Below are 23,075 nucleotides of genomic sequence, written 5' to 3' on the forward strand. Positions count from 1 at the left end.
TGAGATAATGTGACAGTTGATTATAAATTATTTTCTCCAAAACTTTGGAAATAGAACAGATTATAGAGATTGGTCTATAATTATTTGTATCAAGTAAATCACCACCTTTATGCAGTGGAATGATGCGTGCACATTTCCAAATAGTTGGCAACTCACAGGTGGACAAAGACAGGTTGAACAAATCAGCAAGTGGGTACATGAGAATATGGGACGCCAGTTTTATGAACCTGTTTTCTATACCATCGAGTCCTGCTCTGCCATCCACTTTTAATTCATAATTTTGACATTTTACATAGGATTGATTAAAATGTAAACTATTGACTTAATAATGAAATTCTTAATATAGTATATATTAATATATATTATAGAAATATGTTATATATTGTGTGCAAACAATAAACTTGTAAATTATTATCATTAATTAATTACAGTTAATTTTCCATCAATAAATATGTCTAAAATAACCCTTTCTTATGAGCATTACATAAAAAGGGGTCTGTACGCCTCATATGACCAAATCGCATTGACAAACAGTGAGAAAGCTGCTGTAAGCCTCTTGTGATGGGGTTGTGTGAATGTGCCAGCTCAGAACTCTATGCAACATGTTTACTATTATCGTCCTCACCGTAAAAGAAAGTTTGGGGCTCTCTGCTGGAACTGCTACCCCCGCGACCCGACCACGGATAAGCGGGAGAAGATGGATGGATGGATGGTCCTCACCGTGCCACTTTACCAAGGAACACATAGTGAGCGCTGGCTCTTTTTTCCATCAGCTGCTTTAAAGCTGGCAAAAAAATGTAGGAATGTTCTCCTAGTCTGCTGCGTCTCACTGTTGGGGCACATCATCTGAACCACACCATGTGGTTCTGTCATTGAAAAGGTTTAAAGAAATCAAGTTCCCCAAAAATTGAAGTCTCCTAAGTCACTTTTAAGACCCAAGACATGTCAACATTTACTGTAAATGACCTGTTGTTTTTACAGTAGAAGGGATTAACCATGTAAATTAAAGTAGGACAGATTACATTATTCATCAGCAGAGGTGCAAAGTAACAAAGGACATTTACTCAAGAACTTAATCACAGTTGTGAGGTATTTGTACTACATGGTTTTTTCTTTTCATGCACATTTCTACGTCTGCTGTACCACATGTCAAGGGGAAATGTTCTACTTTTTACTTCTGTCCATTTATTTTACAGTTTCAGTTCCTAGATAATTAATACATTTACATTTTGCACACAAAGAAATGCACAAGAATATTTAGGCTTTCATGTACAGCTTGAAAGTTAAGCCCATTAATATATTAGGAATATGTTTATTGTTTCAGTAACTCTACATGTAAAAACAGTATATTCCCAGCTTCTAAAATGTAATGATTTTTCTGCATTGTGTAATTATTCTTTTTAAATTTAAAGTACATTCTCCTCATTATGCGTGATGATATTTGCACTTTTACCTAAATGTATTATGTAAATATTTATTCGGCCATTGGTCATCAGTGAACTCATTTATTTTATCCAGTTTAGTAGTATAAAGACTATCTTCCTGAACAAAGGCAGAGCTTTGGTGGGGCAACATTATCTGTATCAGTTTTATTCCGTAATGTTATTCTTGTCATTTCTCCATCGGACCTCAATTCCATGAAGGAAGTTTTGAAATATCCAGTTTTAGAGTAGAAGCAGAGAGTTTAAATCCCTACACCCTGTGTAGTTGCCTTTGCTGTTTTACTACTTTAAATGACAGAGAAAGATGGAGTGTTGTGAAAAATGTGCAGCAGCAGGAGGAAGTGAAACGGTTTTAGGTGAGAGGTTAGGAGACATGGGCTTATACAACACTTTGAGGCCGTGAACCCTGCGGGTGGGAAGTAGAGCAGATTAAAAAGAACAAACGGCAAACTGTTAGTGTTGATCCAAACCAAGGAAGAAAAGGTTGGACAAAAGGCTCCATTGCTGCTTCTTGTCTCCTCAGATCTCATCACATTCCTACATTTAATCTTGTGCCTTCAATCAATTTGTAAAAGTTGTCAAATAATTTTTTTAACTGGAATAAAAACAAAGCCTGTGTGTGTGTGTGTTTAGGTTGCAGCAGAATACTGTAAAGACACCACCCTGCTGCTGATGGGAGTCATCTGTCTTGCAGCCTCCATAGAGAAGTGGAACCTGCACAAACGCATCGCTCTGCGGATGGTGATGATCGCAGGGGCCAAGCCTGGCATGTAAGCAGCACACATGCACACACATACACAAACAATACAACATTTTAAAGATCATTTATGGGCCAACAGTGCCTTTTTTTTTTCAAGTCAGATTTGAAAAGACAGAGGGGACGAACCCCAGCAGTTCCTGTCATGTTAACTAATTCAGCTCCCTGTCTCTCCTGCAGGTTGGTGCTGGGCTTCATGTGCTGCACAGTGTTCCTGTCCATGTGGCTCAGCAACACGTCCACCACAGCCATGGTGATGCCCATAGCCGAGGCCGTCCTGCAGCAGCTGATCTGCACCGGCCTGGCCGACGGACACGCCGACTCAGAAACCGTAGAGGCGCCCGAGGACGACAGCGGTACGTCTGGCTCAGTCACCACAGGGGGGGGGGGTCTCTGAACAGTGAAGGCTTCAATGTGATGATGGTGTATTCAACAATATTTGTAGTTAGAGAAATGTAACAAGTTCCACCAACAATTGTTTTGTTACACGCTAATGTTGATCATCGTTTGTGCAGCTGCTTCAGAAAAAGAGGACAACCTGGACAAAAACCAGCTCGAGCTGCTCTACCACAACAACAGGTATGTGCATGTGTGTATTTAACATTAAACAAGATTGCTTTCGGAAATACTCATCCAATGGAAACCAAAATGTTAGCTGAGTTCTTTTGTTATTGTTCATTTTCTCTCCTCTTCTCTCTGCAGCAGTGTCTGCTCTAAGCAGGAGCTAACAACACTCAGTGAGGTGAGACCAACAGAGGCTTTTCCACCAAGCAGACACTCAACAAATAACCAGCAGTCATATCATGCAAGTGAAGGATGTCTCTCTGAGTCTTCTTATCTTGTTCTCAGGTGCAGTGTTGTGAGGGGAATGGTGTGGGTCTGGAGGCAACCTCTAACCCGACGTACATCAGGCACACCAACGGACTCCTGCCTCAGGTTGGGAACACACACACACACACACACACACACACACACACACACACACACACACACACACACACACACACACATTCACGAGAGATTAAAGAGGCGTAATACATTTTTCGCTTGATTTACGATATTCTCTTCCCTCTCTCTCAGGTTGCGATTGAGTTCCCAAATGTGAAGCGCATAAAGGCCAGGAGAGACTCCCAGTATCCCACCAAGAGGGATCACATGATCTGTAAATGCCTGTCGCTCAGCATCACCTACGCTGCCACCATCGGCGGGCTCATCACCATCACTGGCACCTCCACCAACCTCATCTTTGCTGAGCAGTTTAACAAGTAGGTTTATGTAGATATGCGTCTGTATGCGTAGGTACACGTTGTTACACGTAGGTTCATGTATTGTGGACATGGGTAGAAGGACATACACGTCGGTAGATACATGTTGAAACATGAATGTAACCGTAGATACACTTAGACACATGCGGGTACACGAAGGTACACATAGGTATACATAGATACATGTAGATACACAAAGGTACCTGTAAAAACACGTAGCTACATGGAAACCCAAAAAGTAGGTATTCATAGATACACAAAGGTACATTTAGGTAAATGTACTGTAGGTACACACAGGTACGTGCATACACATAGATACACGTAGGTACACATGACAAAGTACATGTAGGTAAACATAAGTACATGTACGTGCACACCTCGTCAATCCACCTTCCTCTGACCGCAAGATTAATTGAAAGCAGGTTTAGCATTGGTTGGGTGCTGGTGTCACACAGTTGTTTTGGTATGGTATTAGCTCCAGTAAACACCATCCACACTTTGAGACATGATTACGGCTTGATTGGTTTCTTGGCGTCTGTGCTGGTCAGACTGAGACAGTCCCTGTTAACTCAGTGTCTGGAGGGCTCACACTGCTTAGCCTCTATAATGAGCAATTTCCTCCAGCCGCAGCAATAAGCCCAGCAGAATGGCCTCCTTCATGTCTCAGCTTGTTGGACAAAGGTCAGGTTTTGGTTCTGCCTGTGTGTGCAATTGTAAATGTAATCCTAAAGTGATACAGCAATCCATCCAAGCGGTGTGAACAATTTGAAAATTCTCCCCCCAATATTTCCGTTCCATTGAAGTCGATGTCTGCTTCTCTCTTTGTCTCTTCAGTCGGTATCCAGATGCTAAGGTGATCAATTTCGGCACATGGTTTATCTTCAGCTTCCCCATCGCCATCATCATGCTGGTCCTCACCTGGCTGTGGCTGCACTTCCTCTTCCTGGGCTGCAAGTGAGTGTGTGGGAGTGTGTATTTTAAAGATGTGTACTGTACCGTGTGAACATACATATACGTAATGCATCTCATCATTACAGACTCCCGTGAGAATCCTGTTGAGGTTGAGTTACACTGTGGTTGCATGTTTAACACACACACTGAATGTGCCTGATGTTGTTTTGTGTGTGTTCAGCTTCAGGGAAACGTGCTCATGGAGTAAGAAACGCAAAACCAGGAGAGAGATGCTGTCCGAGAAGAGGATCCATGAGGAGTACGCCAAACTGGGACCCATCAGGTGTGTGCATGTGTTTCTATGTGTGTCTGGTTTATTTGTTGGAGCTTTACCGACTTAACTGGATGTCCCTGATATTGGTATGTTGTATTTAAGGGAATTCAGTTGGTTATTGTGGGGATTTTTTGTTATTTAACCAAGGAAATGGGCCACTTTTAGGTGATTTTCAGTTGAAACTAACCAACTCCGTACAGTAAAAACTTGTCTCAGAGGACCTAATTAGTTTGAAAATCATGCATTTATTTGAGCCAATTGGAAGTTTTTTTAACATTCAAAGACGTTACGGATTATTCTATGAGCCATACCTAGACATTACTCATGTGATTGTTGCTCATATGCTGTTGTGGTTTATATGTGTGTCGTAGCTACCCAGAGGTGGTGACCGGTGTTTTCTTCATCCTGATGACCCTGCTGTGGTTCACCAGAGAGCCAGGTTTTGTGCCCGGCTGGACATCCCTATTTGAGAAGTGAGTACCCATCATGTTGCGCAACACCACACAAACATTAGACTTACACTTTCACACAGACAGAAAGACATTTTCTTCTCTCTTCTTTTGCATCTTTTATATCTGTGGTGTTCTCCCTCTCAGGAAAGGCTACAGGACAGACGCCACAGTCTCTGTACTTCTGGGCTTCCTGCTCTTCCTCATCCCTGCCAGGCGACCTTTCTCCTCCTCCTGCTCTTCCTCCAGTTGTAGGAACACAGGTCAGAACTTTGGAATTTTAAACTTTGTCAAAAATATGTTCATTAAGTCAGCATAAACCATTATAAACACAGAGATGAATTGACATTTTCTCTGATTTAAAAAGATGCAGAGTCCGACCCAATGGCTCCCATGATCACCTGGAAGGACTTCCAGAAACTGATGCCGTGGGAGATCGTGATCCTGGTGGGAGGCGGCTATGCGCTGGCTGCTGGTTGTAAGGTACTATACATGTGTTGGTGTACTGCAAGTTATCTCATGAGGGTTAGGAAGCTTCTAGATGAGAAGTCTTGATCTGATTTGATCTGTCTGTGTGTGTGCAGGTGTCAGGCCTGTCAGTGTGGATCGGCAGACAGCTGGAGCCCATGAGTGGTCTTCCTCCGTGGGCCGTCACCCTGCTGGCCTGCCTGCTGGTGTCAGCGGTCACAGAGTTTGCCTCCAACCCTGCGACTCTTACCGTCTTCCTGCCCATCCTGTCAGCGCTGGTATGAAACTCCTTTTCACACAACTACAGTATTCTCAATACTTGGTCCCAATACCTGGGTTTGGGTGGCTCTACAGGGAAACTGGATGTTTAGAGACACCAGAGAGGAACAGAAGTATTGACAGAAATTCAAAAAAAATCTAAACTTTTGATAAAAAGTACTTCAAATGCAAGTATTTCACATTTTTGAAGAATATTTATTTTAAAACGTACAACATGTTGCTAATTTCTGCTTCAATACCACTCTTTTTAATGAACTTATACAATGAAGATCAAGCACACTGGAGAAAAACAATAACACAGCTTTCTGACACAATTGAACCTTTTAAAACATGCTCACTGGGTTTCTTTTAATGAGTGGGTTTAAGAGGTGCTGGAAGGTGGATTTTCTTACCTTCAGACAGAGCCAGGCTAGCAGTTTGCCCGTGTTTATTCTAAGCTTAGATAACCGGCTGCTGCATCTTATTGAAGACGGATATTTGAAAGCATGATAGTAGTTCAAAAAATGTCCACTCTAGCTTTAAAAGCCACAAATTATCTCTAGGGTTTTTTGCTGTGTTGGAGAAATTATTCTTTCATCACACATATCCTCATAAGCAACTAATTCGACATTTGCTTCCTACTTATGAATGACCCCCCCATATTGCTCAGAGGTAAAGCTAATGTCGTGTGCATATGTTAGCAGGAAGCTTTATAAACCCACACTCTGCATCTTGTCTGTACGATGTATCTAAGCCTCCCTCTCTCCCTGCAGTCAGAGACTCTGCGCATCAACCCCCTGCACACTCTGATCCCCTCCACCATGTGCGTGTCATTCGGGGTCATGCTTCCAGTCGGGAACCCCCCCAACGCCATCGTCTTTAGTTACGGCCACGTGAAGATCAGCGACATGGTAAGCACACACACACACACACACACACACACACACACACACACACACACACACACACACACACACACACACACACACACACACACACACACACACACACACACACACACACACACACACACACACACACAGATAAACACACACACTCAGTCACATGCTCTTTCTGCACCTGTATCATCAAAAGGCTAAGAGTACAATGTGTCAAAGTTCTTTACTTTAATCACGAGGATGAGATGTCCTAACTCTCGCTGGTTTTCAGGAAGACAAAGGCTTACAGCGGACCTAACCCAACTTGTTTTCTCCTCTTTGTGTCCTCCAGGTGAAAGCAGGCTTTGGGGTGAATCTGATCGGCGTGGTGGTGGTGATGTTAGCCATCAGCACGTGGGGGGTTCCCCTGTTCAACCTGAATGAGTTTCCAGACTGGGCAGTTGCCAGGAACGTCACTGGGGGCTTGTAACCACCACTGAATAACTGAGAGACAGAGAGGGAAAGAGATGGGGCAGTGTTTCTGAAAAAAAAAGACAAAAATAAAATGATGACAAGAGGACCGTCTTGCTCAGAGTTTAACCCTTTATTAGACGCATAACTGTACCTGAAGAAGAAGAAGATGATGAAGAAGAAGAGAGCAAAAACAATACCTGTTGATGCAATAATAAGTATTATATTTTAATAACAAGGACAGAATGCCTTTGTCACAGTGGCCTCTGTGCTCTGACTTCCAGCCACAGGATTTTTTACCATCGTCAACCAAGTTTGATAGAGATTCTGTTTTCCACAAAATCACTGAAAATATTACTCAAAAATACAAACATACAGTATTTATGGTGATCATTAAGTTGTTTTGATTCAAAATAGCAATTTGTAAACTGTTTTCAGGGCCACATCATGCCTTATTAGTTGAAGTTTAGATATAAATAAGCTATATGGCCATACTACTGTAAGTAAGCCTCTTTTTACTGCATGCTTCCTGCTGTACTTTATGTATGATTCTTTAACCAGATCATCATGGAAAGATTCCTGAGAGAATTTGAAGTATAATTCTGATATATCCAGTTGTCTTTACTGTCCGATGTGAAGCCAGGTAAATGCATGAGAAGAGGCTTCTACTAAGGCTGATAATGTACTGTCTACATACATGCTGGTCCAGCCTTTCAGATGTGCCTAGTATCTTAAGATGTCTCTCATATGGTGTGTTTGTAAAGGTGTTTTTGTTCTTTTGCCAACAAATTGGGAGCTTGATGTCCGCCTGATGTCTTGTCCAAAGTTACTGAAGCTGATCATACTGTGAACACACCATAGTGACCTTCCGTATTACTGCCTGTCATACCAACGCCAGGCCTTCCTCCTTAAAGCATGGAACACATGCTTTTTACCATGCTATTTCTCAGACATACGATTTTATTAGATAACATTAATATATTAAGAATGTAAGCTGTATTTAAGGTATAGATAGCTGAATGAACCTACAAGTTTATTTTATGCAGACTTAATTATCAAGTTACTTTTCATTGTAGCCTTTCCTTATTTTGCCATTTAAGTGGTGTTACACACTCCTGGCATTATTTTTTTGTTTAGTGACCCGTGTGCCTTTGATCCTGAATTAACTTTGTCTTGCTTAATTACTTTGTTTGACTTTTGCTTGTTGGTCAGATGCGTTTTTTTTGTCATTGAATACATCTGAAATCATAACATTCATAACATCTTAGAAAAATCTACTAGCTATGCAAATATGATGTATGATGTATGAAATATATGATCAATAATCAAAAGCTACTGGAGTTAACACAGAAACATATATTTTAAAATGTGTGGTATTAGCATGTTAAGCAACAGGATGATCATGTTTGGTTTTTGTTTTTGGTTACCCTGGAGGTGTGATTTTTCTCCTGGCATGTGAAGCTAAAAGAAATTCAGAGTTGGGAGGCAGCAAAGTTACTTATTGTGTCTGAATGCAGCACCCAAAGCCTTTAAGGAGGAGAGAGGCAGCACAGGGTGGGATTGAACAAATGTTCAATTAAATGTCAAATCACAATTCTGTTGTCTGGAGGGGAAAAGGCTTGCACAAAGACATAGATGCAATGAACTGCAAAAATAGCCTTTATATTTTGTACACACATTGTAATGCAATTTGTGACTTTTTATATCACTACATTATAAGTTTAGGTCAGTGTGGGTAGAGTGAAAAGCCATAGATGCCTTTGTAATTTGTCCTGCCCTACTGAAGGTTTCATACAACTTTATGGTGTAAGAGCAACACTCCTTTGTAAATAAATACAGATTTGTAATATAAAATGTATGTGCCTGTTTCCAAATGAGCTGTCTCATGTCTCGAGGAAAACTAGTTAAGATGATACAACAATAAACCTGCATTGAATTCATTTTATTTATTTACATCCAACAGCCCAAGTCAGTCACATAATGCCCCGGCCACACGAGGACAAAAACGGCTAAACGCATAGGATTAACGCAAACGCAATCGTAAAAAAGTTTCCGTCCACACGCAATAGCAATAGACAGCTCCGTTTAGCTCCAACCGCTGGAGAAGCTGCAGTACATATGCAGGAGCCTGTACGTGGCGCTGCAACTTCCTCGACAAAAGCAGCGAAGAAGCATGGTTGTCATGGTTGCCCTTCTGTTTATTCTCCGCGGTGGGGGCCGAGGGAACCGGGCAGTTTTTCGCAAGTCAACGTGTATTAAAGTTTAAATCTTCCGACAAAATTATAAAAGTGCCGGTCAAAGGTCTTCTTTGTTATTTATTGAGCTTTAAAACAAATGAATAACGAATCTATATAATATAATAATAAAATACACGGAGCCTCTCTTTTTCCTCCCTCTCTTCGGACAGCGTCAGTGTCTGTCTCATGCAGCAGCTGATCCAGTAATGAGTGACCCGGCCGACAGTACAAATAAACATATAACTTTAACCTTATAACTAGGTAGTTTGAGAGGTGTCTCCGTCCTATCAGATTAGACTTCACTCTCGTTTATGTCCATATCGAGAAAAAGATAAATAATCTGAATTCAGTGTGCAGTTTACTTTGACGCGGGGGTGAGCAGCAGAGGTGGGGAGAGGCGGGGCTATTGCCTCATCATTATCAGAAAATGATCGTATAGGACGTACACACGGAGCCGTTGGACCCCCCAGAGCGTTGCGTATGCCGTTCTATACACCTTGGGACCCGTTATCGTTTCCGCAGTCGTTTAGTGCCGTATTCGGTCGTCCTCGTGTGGCCGAACGGTCTATATGACACTAAACAGTAACGCAAACAACCGTTTTCGTTTCTCGTGTGGCCGGGGCATTAAAGATGTTGATAAATCAAGATTAAAAGGAAAGCATCAGTAAAGATCAGCATTTATTGATCAAAGGCAATTTTTCAAATTTCAAACAGCAATAGTAAAGTTTTACCACAGTGACATTACATGTAATTTCCAGGTGGATTCACCATCTTTCCTCTCTCGTCGTTTCCTTTAAAACATCTCAGAGCAGCTGATCAGGTGAAGAGAAGCTCAAATCATTTTGAAACAAGTCGCTGGTGAAATGCATGTTCCTGGATGCAGCTTTAATCTCTGTACAAATAAATAATCACAGTGGTGAAGTCCATAATAAAGTTAGAAAACTCCTCTGGCTCTGATCTGAAAGCCAGTCAGAGTGCAGGTTTTGGTTAGGAAGGTTGCTTAGGGCCTTCAGCCGGCTTGAATCCTTCGGTCTCCATCTTCGCTTTGTATTTCAGATAATCTCTCCTCTTGCTGAAATATTTCACCTGTCAGGGAAAATATAAAAAGATGAGTGACGACCCCATTTTAACTGAAGCTGTAGCTTTCACCTGATTGGGGAGGGATGAGGCATATTCTTGTTTTTTTTCTAGATTACTGATATTTTGATTGTTTAAACACTGCCATGGTTCATCCTTTCTGGCACCAGATATCTCAGTAATCACACGGATAAAGAGGGGATATTTTACCCATTGAGCAGGACAGTTGGACTCGAACTCGCCCTGGAACTTCAGGCAGGATTCAGCTTTGTCCCCGTTGTCATCCAGACACTTCCACAGCAGGTCCCTGGAGTCCCAGCAGGCCTTCCTCTCTGAAGAGTTAGGAGCACTCATCGCAGCTTGATCCTGGGAGAGATGTAAAAAACGTAAGGCTAGGCAACAGAAATGGATGTAGCTTCAACTGTGTGAAACAAATCCAACTATGATTTAAAATGTCTCACTATCGTACCTTACTGTAATACCACTGCTACTTGATCACACGTTTTTACAGTCTAACCTCATATCCTTCATGTTTACACAAACTATCGTTACTTACTTACTGTGTGTTTATGCTGTAATGTTCAGCCTCAGTAGAGCCACTATCGTCGCTTTGATAATAACTACAAATAGCACATATTTTGATTCAAACTATCACTATTCACCGCTCCTGTCTCTCCATTAAAGCCGAATAAACAGAGTAAAACTGTCCCTAAAGCAGAGACTTTTGTAACGTTTATCACTGAAGGACACGAGCGACAACACTTCCTTGTCGCGTTGTGATGACGTCTAGGCGTGCTTGACAACACGCACCAGGTGATGGCGCAGTTTGTTCAGAAATACAAACTTTAGTGACATGTCTGAACGTTTTTATCGTTTTTCAGTGAATATTAAACGCTTATAAGGTAAAGGTAACACAACCATCATTTATACAAATAACGTCCGAAACAAACAACGTGTTTCCTCAGGTTGCCGACTGGTAAGAGTGATTTATTAGCTAATGAAGCATCTCTGTTTAGCTTTCTCTGTGTTTTAACATGTCAACATCACAACACTGTCACAAAGCAAATCATTGTTCCTCTGTTCTGCATATTTAAGTCTTTAAAATGTATCTTACGTTTAAGAGGTGGAAGAAGTACTCTTTTAAATAAGTAAACATAGAATTACCAGAGTGTAGGAATAGCAAAAGTCCTGCATTCAAAATGTTACTCAAGTAAAAGTGCAAAAGTCTTGGCATCAAAATACAAGTAAAAGTATTCATTATGCAGATTTGTGCATTTCAGAATCATATGTATTGGGTATAATTCTTAATTAAATACAATAATGTGTGTATTACATCAATGAAGTGGAGTAAAATTCCAATATTTACCTCTGAATTGTAGTTTAGAATAGAAGTACAAATTAGCATTAGGCTACATGGAAATACTCAAGTAAAGTACAAGCAGGGCCGGCCCTAGACTTTTGGGGGCCCTAAGCGAACTTTGGCTTGGGGCCCCCCTCACTCTAGCGCGTTCTCACTACACACAACACGGAACCAACTTTTGTCTTGTGATGTTAGCATAAGCTAACATCTCACCTCCTCAAGGGGGGTCCGGGGGCATGCTCCCCCGGGAAGATTTTGTTTTAAATATTGAAGTTAAAAGCATCAATCTGGTGCACTTTGAGAGCAAAATGAAGAGATCTATGGATACATCTCTCAACACCCATATGAAACAGAACTGTACACAGATTTTATTTATCTTATATTTTACAATAGTGGTCAAACAGCCACATTTACTGCTGCAAATACGTTCAAACATGCTGTCGACACGTAAAGCAGTGGCAACTATGCCACCATTTCAGCGGACTTTTTCTCAGAAATACTGTCACATAACATCCATATATTTCAGTGCTAGGTTGATGCTTAGCTAAGCTAACTATGAAACACTTTAACTGACAGGACTCAGGATCAACTGTGTACTGTAAGGTAGCTTCTAGCTTCATGTCGAACAGTTAGTCAACATTTTCCAGAGAGCTTTCTTTGAAATCACCAGGTAACACTAAAAAACATTACATTTAGATTGTCTGACAAAGTGTTTATTTAATATATCTGGCTAGCTATAGCTACTTGCTAACGGTTTAGCTTACCCCCGTGATTCAAAGTAACGTCAACGTAGCTGTAATTTATGCTTTGCTTACATGTTTGCATAACTTGGAAGTTTACTGACATTTAAATACCTTGTTCTCCTGGCTCAAGTGGTGGCTCTGGGGTTGTTGTGTGCGCCACCACTTGAGAATTGTCGTCTTTTTTAAGAACAAATGTTCTTATGTCCATCTTCAAAAACTCTGAGTCTGACTGACTGTTTATTTTAAACATTGTCACAGCTCACAGGATAGGTACCTGTCATCCAATAAGACAGATGTTTATTTCCATTCAACTCTCTGGTCAGTCTGGTGCCTTGCCTCTGTTGCATTCACTGAACACGGGAAATTACAATCCTGCCGTCCTCTCTAGTGTCATGATGAGGTTCAGGTAAAGCACGGTTAATGTATTATATGATTGACTCAATAATATAATACATGACTGAGAGTAGGCAATCTAGGCATATTAACAAAATTAATTAAACATACTTATCACGGCGACTTTTTTCCTTTTTTTTTTTTAGTGGCTGTGGGGCCCTAAGCGGCCGTTTATGTCGCTTAATGGGTCGGGCCGGCTCTGAGTACAAGTACCTTCAAATTGTACTTAAGTACAGTACTTGAGTAAATGTTCTTAGTTACTTAACATCTCTACCTTCCCGACATATTTTAGTCGTTGAAATGTATCTGTATTTAAGAATTGTAATCTAATGTAAACTAATTGTACAAAAGTGCTCTTTAAATGGTCGCACTTTGATGAAACTTTCAACAGAAAACCATCAAATCCTAAATAAAGATTAGGATTTTTTAATTAAGTTGCACAGCTTGAAGTAGAAACGGTCCACTGACTAAAGTCCTGAGAAATGTAAAGTGATTAGAAGGAGGATGGGTTTACTCTTGCTGTCATTGGGCAGTATTTGAAAAAGTAGATCCCTGTCCTTAGATCTGAGCTAGTGGCTGTTTTTATGAATGACTAACCTTCATAAAACAAATATGCTGATTGCATAATTATAGAGGGGAACCACACATGTGAAACCAATAGGTTCGAATTTAGGCTGGGCCAAATATTAAATTTGTATTTTCTTATTTAATTTAAAATGTCAGTCAAAAAAAAAGAGTTTTCAGGTAAAAGTGTGATTTCAAAACAAAACAAAAAACCTATTCCCTAAAAATATTACACACCAAATTTCTTTTTGATTAATTCAGACAAAAATAATTGTAAATCACCATATATAGATATGATTTCTTCAGATTTGATTCCATTGAATGAGGAATATATTATTACAGAAACAATTTGTATTCAATACTTCGTTTATGGCCTCTAAAGAAAGTAAGGATATAATATAACCTCATTTTATGAGTTTGGCACTGAGATTCAAGGACGTACGATAACGTTTGTGTGTGTGTGTAATTTTTGTGTGTATGTGTATGTATGTGTATAAGTAATGAAAGTGTGTGTTGTTGATTAACTCCCTCTCTCTTCTTCTCCGTCCCTCAGCCACAGTGACGGTGAATAGCCCCACTGGTTGCCATGGCTCCCAGCAGCAATCCATCTCAGTCTCTGTGCTTGTGCAGACTGAGAGGAATAAAGAAACAAGTAGGGTGAGGAGCTCGCCCTCTTCTTGGGAAAGTAAGTGTTTTTCAGCCTGTGTGTGTGTGTGTGTGTGTGTGTTTGTGTGTGTGTGTGTCTCCCTTTCGCTGCTTCAGAGACAGAACTTCATTCACTATTCATATCACACACACCATTGACTGACCTGAAGTTTGTGTCCTCCACTGTTAATGAGTGCTTTGGTTTTCATCTGCTTCAGTAGGGAGATTTGAGTCCAAAGTTCATGTTCAAGAACAAGTTTTAAAAATGTATCCGTATGCCAAAGAGTATAAACAAAAACAATACATGCGCGAACAGTAGACATGAGATGTTAAGCAGCAAAAGCACAACAGCTCTTTCTAATAATATGTCATGAAATGTTCTGTAACTGCTCTTGGGAATGAAACAAATTATTTTCTATAAAGGGGTTTTGAAGTGACAGTAATTGGTTGGATTGCAAGAGCAAGTGCACCATCTTTTCTGTTGATAGGCATATAAGGCAGATGTTTTAAGATGGAAAATAGTCCCCAAAGGAACACCCAAGGCCAGATGATGTTGTACTTTTATCTACCATAATGCACATTATACCAGTTTTAGACTATCCAAAAATATAAGCCTAGTTGTTAGTTAGTGGATGAAACACCTTCTGGTACAGTACATTTCTTTAATTACCCACTGTAGATCTTTTTTTTTTTTTTTCCTTTGTTTATTGGGTTTTTTCAACAGCATACAGTTATTCTATCAGAGCATGTATCAAAAGTACGTAAACAAATCTTCACTGTATAAAAATAGGTAGAGAAAAATGTAAATAATGCGTAACCCACTGTAGCTTCATTACATTACATTACATTACATTGCATTTAGCTGACGCTTTTGTCCAAAGCGACTTACAATAAGTACATTCGACCAGGAAGACACAACCTTGAAGAAAACAGAATCATATAAGTATATCAGGTTTCATAGAGCCAAACATTTCAAGTGCTACTCAACTGGCTTTAGGTAATCCAGTCCTTTATTAGTATATAAGTGCTTTGTTAATAGTTCTAACGCTCGAAGTGGAGTCGAAAGAGATGAGTTTTCAGTTTGCGCCGGAAGATGTGCAAGCTATCTGCCGTCCTGATGTCAATGGGGAGCTCATTCCACCATCTTGGAGCCAGGATAGCAAACCCACGTGTTTTCGCCGATGGGAACTTGGGTCCCCCTCGCAGCGAGGGCGCAACGAGTCGTTTGGCTGATGCAGAGCGTAGTGCACGCGCTGGGGTGTACGGTTTAACCATGTCCTGGATGTAGGAAGGGCCAGATCCATTCGCAGCACGGTAAGCAAGTACCAGTGTCTTGAAGTGGATTCTAGCAGTTACCGGAAGCCAGTGAAGGGAGCGGAGGAGCGGAGTGGTGTGGGAGAATTTAGGAAGGTTGAAAACCAGACGAGCCGCTGCATTCTGGATGAGCTGCAGAGGTCGGATGGCACATGCAGGTAGACCAGCCAGGAGGGAGTTGCAGTAGTCTAGGCGTGAGATGACGAGAGCCTGGACCAGAACCTGAGTCGCTTTCTGAGTCAGCTGGGGACGTATCTTCCTGATGTTGTAAAGCGTGTATCTGCAGCAGCGGGTTGTAGCAGCGATGTTTGCAGTGAAGGACAGGTTGTTATCTAGGGTCACACCCAGATTCCTTGCAGTCTGAGTCGGGGAAAACAACTGAGGTGCCGATGTTGATTGTCAGGTCAAGAGTTGGACAATCTTTTCCCGGGAGGAAGAGCAGCTCAGTCTTGTCAAGGTTGAGCTTGAGGTGGTGAGCAGACATCCACTGAGAGATGTCAGCTAGACAAGCAGAGATGCGTGCGACGACCTGGGTCTCTGAGCGGGGAAAGGACAGAATTAATTGGGTGTCGTCAGCGTAGCAGTGGTAAGAAAAACCATGCGGGCTAATGACTGATCCGAGCGAGTTTGTGTACAAGGAGAAGAGGAGGGGACCAAGAACAGAGCCCTGAGGGACCCCCGTAGTTAATTGACAAGGGTCGGACTCAGACCCTCTCCAAGTCACCCTGTAGGTACGGTCTTTCAGGTATGAGGTGAGGAGGGAAAGTGCAGAGCCAGAAACTCCAAGTTTTTGGAGAGTGCGAAGGAGGATCTGATGATTCACCGTGTCGAATGCAGCAGACAGGTCCAACAGGATGATGACAGAGGAGAGGGATGCAGTTTTGGCAGTGTGCAGTTCCTCCGTGACAGCAAGGAGAGCAGTTTCTGTGGAGTGACCTGCCTTGAAACCAGACTGGTGCGGATCCAGAAGGTTGTTCTGATTGAGATAACAGGAGAGTTGTTTAAAGACAGCGCGTTCAAGTGATTTAGACAGGAACGGGAGGAGAGAGACAGGCCTGTAGTTTATAACATCAGACGGGTTGAGAGTGGGTTTCTTTAGGAGAGGGTTTACTCTTGCCTCCTTGAGACTGTTTGGAAAGTGACCAGAAGTTAGAGAAGTGTTGATGAAATGGGTGAGAAACGGTAGAATATCAGGAGCGATAGTCTGAAGGAGGTTTGAAGGGATAGGGTCCAGAGGACAGGTGGTAGGGCGGGCAGAGGTAATGAGGGTAAGAACCTCACTTGGAGAGAGAGGGGAAAAGGAGGTTAGTGTGTTGGTGGAAGGAAGGTCTGGTGACCCAGCGGTGAGTAAAGGTGAGTCAGAAAAAGAAGAGCGAATATCATTAACCTTTTTTTCAAAGTGGGTAACAAAGTCGCTTGACAGAAGTGAGGAGGGGGGAGGGGCTTTTGGAGGGTCCAAGAGGGTGGAGAAGATGGAAAATAGTTTTTTAGGATTGGAATAGGAAGATTGGATCTTATCTTGAAACATGAATTGCAACCATTGTTTGTACACCAAGTCTGCAATATTCTAGTTTAAATGAACACATTCATCCTAATAGAACTGTTATTGTAAATACACACGCCAATTTAACACACCGACAATCTTGATTTGCGCATTTTAAATCTTACATTTAAAGGCACTTCTCTCCACTTGTGAATGGATGGGTGCAGTGCACACTAAAGTTCTCCTGAGTCAGGATATCATGCTCAATATGTCATGTTAATAATTGAATAAATAATTCACAGTGACCTTTGAGCCTGAAATGGCAGTTCTTTGGCTGAGGTGCATGGTCTTTAGAGGTATTAGTGTGGGAGGTTAAACATATAATGCATAGTTTTACACTATTACAGTAAAGTAGTTTTCCTTTATTAGTTAATAAGTAATTAAATAGACAGGCAGTACATTGTTTGACATTGATATCCTGCTCACAGCAACAGAGCAACAGCTACTGCTGCAGTATGGAAACACCATTTGGATAAACTGCAGTACACCATCATAACTGGTTATAATAATACAACTTTTGATCAACTTATATGCCTAACCTTTTTTTCCAATGACTCATAAAACTTCGATGTAAACCCTTTCTCCAGATTCATCGGTATAAGATTAATGAGACGATAATGTTAATAGATATGTACAATATATACATCTAAATGCACACACACATACATCTTTAACACACACAGAGACCAACACTCCTGCTCTCTTTCAGTTCCACACTCACAATCACATGCACGCTGCAATTCAGCTGTTTCCATGCAGTAGAACAATACAGTCATATTTAAATCAATAAAACTATGTTTAAATCAATTTGTTGTGTTAAATTATTGACTTATTTGTTAGTAAGTAGCCGTGTAATTAGCAGGATAATGTGCAGCGAGCTGATCATATTACCCCTTACATATTTGTCCCCGGGGGGCAATTTCCAGAGGTATGTAAAGCAGTAGAGGGACACAATGTAGGAATAACAAAATGAATACAAAAATACAAAAAAAGGCCAAAACCAGTATGATTACAATGATACAAAATTATAATTAGCTACATTAAAACAGTTACTAAATCAGCCTACTATCACCTAAAGAATATATCGAGGATTAAAAGACTAATGTCACAGCAGGATTTGGAAAAACTTGTCCATGCTTTTATCTTCAGTAGACTTGACTACTGCAATGGTGTCTTTACAGGTCTCACTAAAACATCTATTAGGAAGCTGCAGCTGATTCAGAACGCCGCTGCTCGAGTCCTCACTAACACTAAGAAAGTGGATCACATCACTCCTGTTCTGAAGTCTTTACACTGGCTTCCTGTGTGTCAAAGAATAGATTTCAAAATACTGCTGCTGGTTTATAAAGCACTGAATGGTTTAGGCCCAAAATACATTTCTGACCTCCTGCTAAATTATGAACCATCCAGATCTCTCAGGTCTTCAGGGACTGGTCAGCTTTCTGTCCCCAGAGTCAGAACTAAACATGGAGAAGCAGCGTTCAGTTATTATGCTCCAAATATCTGGAACAAACTCCCAGAAACCTGCAGGTCCGCTGCAACTCTTACTACTTTTAAATCCAGGCTGAAGACTTTTCTTTTTGTCGCTGCTTTTAATTGAACTATTCATATCTTAGACTGCACTGTAACTTTTATCCATGTACTTTTTCTTTTAATGTTTAATTTATTAGCTTTTCTTTTTAATGACTGATTTTAAATGCCATTTTCTTAATGTCTTTCATTTTTTGTAAAGCACTTTGAATTGCCTTGTGTTGAAAAGTGCTATATAAATAAACTTGCCTTGCCTTGCCTATGTTACTCTCATAGGAGGCGTGTGTGTGAGAAAGAGTTGCCAACGCGGGTCGATGCCTGCGTTGGCATCTCTTTCTCTCACACACACACACCCACACACACACACACAATACTGACGTCCAGTTGCCTCCGATGGAAGTCAATATCACTGTCAACTTGGAAACGGTATCCACTGTCATGGCAACAAGGGGCAAGGCACACCCTCGCCACACGTGCAGACAAACAAACCACGCGTTGGAACGTGACGTTAAATATACGGGAGGATCCAACAAACCTCATCTACATACTTAAAACAGGTAATTGTTCATGGTCCCCAGAGGATTAACCTGACCTACATCCAGACTACATGAAAACTTGCTATTTCACCCGTATGAGCTGAATTACCTTGGAGTTGGAGTGAGTATATACGCAATATAAGATAAATGTATTTGGCCAGTGTCAAGTATAAAAGCAGAAAGAATATAAAACAATACAGACACTACACTGAATTCAGACTACCTTATCTGGTTCTTCTTTTGTTGGACATCATTAGATTTATCTTGACGTTTTATATTTTAGCACTATTTAGTTGTACATATGTTCCATGATGTTGTCATAACAGTGAACTTACATTTTTTATCAACAGTCAGGTCAAAGTCTTGAAAAATGAAAAAACGTTGTCTGTTAAAAGTTAGACTAGCCTGTAAATGTAATCTTGGGGATAAGGCAAAGAAAAGGATCATAAAAAAACACGTTTTAGGTCGCCAGCTTGTCCAAAAAGCGATGAGACAACTCAATACAATCCGGCTGACAACATTGTGTGATGCAGGGCATAAGGCATGCCCGGGGAATACACAGTTCAAGGAGACCTGACATACAGCAGGACTGGTACTATTACTACTCGAGCACCAGCTTCAAGCAAACAACCGTAATTTTGTACTCAGCGTGACACTTGCTTTGTCCAACTCAAATCAGAAACACGTCTAGTAAACAGTGCCTATAGTTGCCATGCCACCTTTAGAGCAACCCGTATCACGTGAAATCTGATGGACTTAAAGCTAGGATGTAGGGTCAAAATACTTAATGGTGGATGACCTATGAACTCCAGATGAGGGGTTGACCTCGCTATAATGTGTATAAGCACAGCAAGAGAGCGCAAACACATAATCCATAGCTGCTTGTGTGCTGTGTAAACCCAATCATCTTTCCGCAGCAGCAGGATGGGAAAAGCTCAGGATATTTAACAGGAGGCGACAGCATGCTGTGATCATTCACCGCACAGTTTCCACGTGTGTGTTTTGTTGAGATGATGTTACTTTAGTTTGTCTTCTTTTTTCTGTCATGTATAAAATCGACTGTGTGTGTATTTATAAGGCTGATTCAAAGATGATTTTTATTTCCATCTAGTATTTTGGACGTAACTGCACGCTGAAGTTACAATCAACATGTTGTTACTAACCCCATAACCCCCACCCCACCCAACCCCACCCCCCCCCCCCACCACACACACAAAGGCTTATATCCCGGAAGCATGGTGGCAGGGGGGATATTGTAACAAGTATCCGAAAAAATGTTGGTCCAACAAGTGAGACAAGGCACCCCGTCTGAATAAAAGAGGATTATCTCTCTTAATTTATGATAATTAATGCACACAGAGTAATGAGAGCAGCATGTTATTGTGTGACTGAAGCCTGTGTCACTCTCTCAAACTGTGTGTTATTGAAGCCTGTTGCTTCACACACACTCAGTACCACGCCATTGTGTATCTCATGGGAATCTTGAAGTCCAACCACTGCCAAATCTCTGCACCAATGCGTTTTACACACACACACACACTGATTTCACTTTGGGGCAGCCTCGTCCTGGTTGGATCCACATTCTTGTTTCGCTTCACGGCTTTACACAAAATCTTAAAAAACTTAAAGCATTGTGAGGCAGTCGAGTAAAACCTTCGGGGCCACCATGATGTTCCGAAAGATAGACTTGGTGTCTGTCTGTATAATATGATGTATGATCTGTATGATGTGTCCTCTATTCCTTATTGTCCACTCTGTCTTGTTTCTATAATCAACTCAGATATAATGTGCAAAAAATCCCAACAAAACTGGCCAATCCCTCCCTGTATGCTGTGTCATGAAGATACTGCAACTCACTCAAGGAGCACGTACTGACACAGATATATTGAATACAAATACCCTTATTAATAGAGACATGATATACCCATAACAGTGAAACAGGACATAATAAGGCCATGCAATTACCAAGCATGGATGCACTGCACATCATGCGTTTTTTTTTCAATTGCTTACATTGTGGTGAAGTATGATGACACGTTCATGTATTACTATAGAAATAGAAAAGCATGTATCCCCCTACAGCCTTTAAACCTCAGCTGCTTGCTGCACACACACACACACACACACACACACACACACACACACACACACACACACACACACACACCACACACACACACACACACACACACACATACACATACACATACACATACACATACACATACACATACACATACACATACACACACACCATGCCTCTGTAGTCAAACCATAAGAATATTAGTGGAGTGACTTGGGGGGCGGTGCGCGCACAGCCCGTCTCTTTGCGATAAACGTGAGTGCGCGTCCGTTATCATCCAAACCAGCCAACGAGCCAGCACTCCTCCAACCATATCCTGCCGAGCCGAGCTGATCCGAGCGGAGCATTTGGCCGCGTCGCCCCGCACAGACAGAGGCAACGGAGGGGAAGATGAGCGGGTAGAGCCGCCGTCCTCCGTCCCTTACTGAGCCACATTCGCGCTAAAATCTCCCGCAGACACGATGGTCTCCATCAGGACCGAGGATTTCTCCTTCCAGCTGATCCTTCTCAGCATTATAGGTAAGAGAGACATTATTGAATTTAAGACTGACATGTGATGACATTTTGGAAGCTGTCATTGATTCAGTCTGTTTTATTCCTGTTTCACAATCAGCGCCAAGGATACATTTTATATGGATGGCATCTTTTAAGAACATGCGTACCCGTTCCTTCAGTATTCTTCCTTTCGCTCAGTATTCCTTTCTCAGATTCGGTGTCAGTGAATCATCTGCAATACAGGCAGAGATTTGTCTTGTCATGCTTTAAACATGTTGAGCCATTTTTAAGTATGAAATGTTGTGCAGTGTTCTGCTCCCACAGCCTCTGATGAACTTATTAATGTTCAGTCCAAATGTTGCATTCAGGGACAGATGCACGTTTCATTCAGCAACCTGACCTGGAATTAAACAATCCATATGTTTTTTGCACATTCACAATGTAACTGTGTCAGCCTGATTTATGAGACCATATTTATTAATCAAAGTGAGTATTCTTCACATTTGGATGCTTAGCTTTTGGATGCTGGGAAGTCCACTGTAGCCTCAGGACAGCCTAATGCAAACTTTTCAGCAATCATCTATTTACATTTTACCACTTTTTTTTACATTGAGAAAGCTAACAATGGTCTGTTAAAACCAGATCACAGAAATGATTTAGAGCAGCTGTCTAAGAACAGATCCTCTTTGTAAAAGGAATCTGAGAGTAGACTTGGTGCTGATTTCAGTAACAGGTGCAGATGTGAGAAACACAAGAGTGAGACAGTTTTGGATAAAGCGATGGACACATTCATTTTTGCAAATGTCAAAAACATTGAAAGTGGGACCTACTGTCAAAGCTTACTTAATAGATCTGCAGAGATGATTGTTTGACTTTTTGCACCTCCATCAATAAATTGCAGCCGTGACACAAGTTATGTTATAGTTGGTTACACCCTGAAGTAGACTTTAAAATGTCCCACTCAGTATTGTATCTTGGTCATAATTCTTTAAGCAACAAAAGAGTTATGTTCATCCCTAATTTGTGTTTATTTTATTAAGAATATCAGCTGACGTATTGTTATTGGATTTTATAAACTCTTTAATATTTATATTGATACTGAAAAATGACAAGTAGTAGTGCCATCTGCTGTTCTACGCAGAGTTTATTGAAGCTCAAGGACAAAGCCTATTTTTACTTAAAATAATGTTTTGGTTGACCTTAGAGATATCCAAAAATATCCATTACTCTTTTTTTTAAATTATTCTTACAAGGTTTTCATAGCATCATTTTCCAAATGTTTTCCTGTTCCAAACTCCAAACTGCGTGTTCCCGTTTGATGAGATTGCGTGTGATCAGATTA

At 41.0% G+C, this 23,075-nt stretch overlaps 3 protein-coding genes across 15 annotated transcripts in view; 2 read left to right on the top strand and 1 right to left on the bottom strand.

Annotated features, from left to right (window-relative positions):
* Nucleotides 1-9,153, top strand: part of slc13a4 (solute carrier family 13 member 4) — a 31,180-nt gene extending 22,027 nt beyond the window's left edge. For 6 of the 8 annotated variants that reach the window (XM_034225929.1, XM_034225928.1, XM_034225923.1 and 3 more), the window contains 14 exons: nucleotides 2,076-2,212; nucleotides 2,380-2,555; nucleotides 2,715-2,778; nucleotides 2,902-2,941; nucleotides 3,049-3,135; nucleotides 3,280-3,464; nucleotides 4,299-4,418; nucleotides 4,597-4,698; nucleotides 5,061-5,162; nucleotides 5,286-5,401; nucleotides 5,506-5,621; nucleotides 5,723-5,884; nucleotides 6,638-6,775; nucleotides 7,095-9,153. In XM_034225929.1, coding sequence (XP_034081820.1) covers nucleotides 2,076-2,212; nucleotides 2,380-2,555; nucleotides 2,715-2,778; nucleotides 2,902-2,941; nucleotides 3,049-3,135; nucleotides 3,280-3,464; nucleotides 4,299-4,418; nucleotides 4,597-4,698; nucleotides 5,061-5,162; nucleotides 5,286-5,401; nucleotides 5,506-5,621; nucleotides 5,723-5,884; nucleotides 6,638-6,775; nucleotides 7,095-7,232 — 1,683 coding nt within the window. In that variant the 3' untranslated portion in view covers nucleotides 7,233-9,153. The remainder of the gene's footprint in view (nucleotides 1-2,075; nucleotides 2,213-2,379; nucleotides 2,556-2,714; nucleotides 2,779-2,901; nucleotides 2,942-3,048; nucleotides 3,136-3,279; nucleotides 3,465-4,298; nucleotides 4,419-4,596; nucleotides 4,699-5,060; nucleotides 5,163-5,285; nucleotides 5,402-5,505; nucleotides 5,622-5,722; nucleotides 5,885-6,637; nucleotides 6,776-7,094) is intronic. The other 2 variants (XM_034225925.1, XM_034225924.1) reach the window with 2 other exon arrangements.
* Nucleotides 9,154-10,115: 962 nt separating this feature from the next.
* LOC117552514 (cytochrome c oxidase assembly factor 6 homolog) lies at nucleotides 10,116-11,308 on the bottom strand. Of its 4 annotated transcripts, none has more exons than XM_034226037.1 (3): nucleotides 11,088-11,308; nucleotides 10,738-10,893; nucleotides 10,116-10,536 (listed from the first exon to the last, which is right to left on the bottom strand). In XM_034226037.1, exons 2-3 carry the CDS (start codon nucleotides 10,879-10,881, stop codon nucleotides 10,438-10,440), a joined length of 243 nt encoding a protein of 80 aa, XP_034081928.1. In that variant the 5' UTR covers nucleotides 10,882-10,893; nucleotides 11,088-11,308; the 3' UTR covers nucleotides 10,116-10,437. The 4 variants fall into 4 exon arrangements, with proteins under 4 accessions (XP_034081928.1, XP_034081930.1, XP_034081929.1 ...); XM_034226039.1 differs by having other exon boundaries at nucleotides 11,084-11,308; XM_034226038.1 differs by having other exon boundaries at nucleotides 11,080-11,308.
* Nucleotides 11,309-21,414: 10,106 nt separating this feature from the next.
* The window catches only part of ptprz1b (protein tyrosine phosphatase receptor type Z1b), a 50,230-nt gene continuing 48,569 nt past the window's right edge, over nucleotides 21,415-23,075 (top strand). For 2 of the 3 annotated variants that reach the window (XM_034226033.1, XM_034226035.1), the window contains exon 1: nucleotides 21,416-21,757. In XM_034226033.1, the coding sequence (XP_034081924.1) occupies nucleotides 21,700-21,757 (58 nt within the window). In that variant the 5' untranslated portion in view covers nucleotides 21,416-21,699. Of the gene's footprint in view, nucleotides 21,758-23,075 lie in introns of all 3 variants that reach the window. The other variant, XM_034226034.1, reaches the window with a different exon arrangement.

Source organism: Gymnodraco acuticeps, unplaced genomic scaffold, assembly GCF_902827175.1.
Source record: "Gymnodraco acuticeps unplaced genomic scaffold, fGymAcu1.1, whole genome shotgun sequence".
In the NCBI taxonomy this organism is placed as follows: Eukaryota; Metazoa; Chordata; class Actinopteri; order Perciformes; family Bathydraconidae; genus Gymnodraco; species Gymnodraco acuticeps.

Bases quoted from the DNA above. Each gene is read 5' to 3' on its own strand.
- LOC117552514 (XM_034226037.1), bottom strand. From the start codon at position 10,881: ATGAGTGCTCCTAACTCTTCAGAGAGGAAGGCCTGCTGGGACTCCAGG. The intron at 10,537-10,737 runs GTAAAATATCCC...TTTCCCTGACAG, and splicing joins CCAACTGTCCTGCTCAATGG to GTGAAATATTTCAGCAAGAG.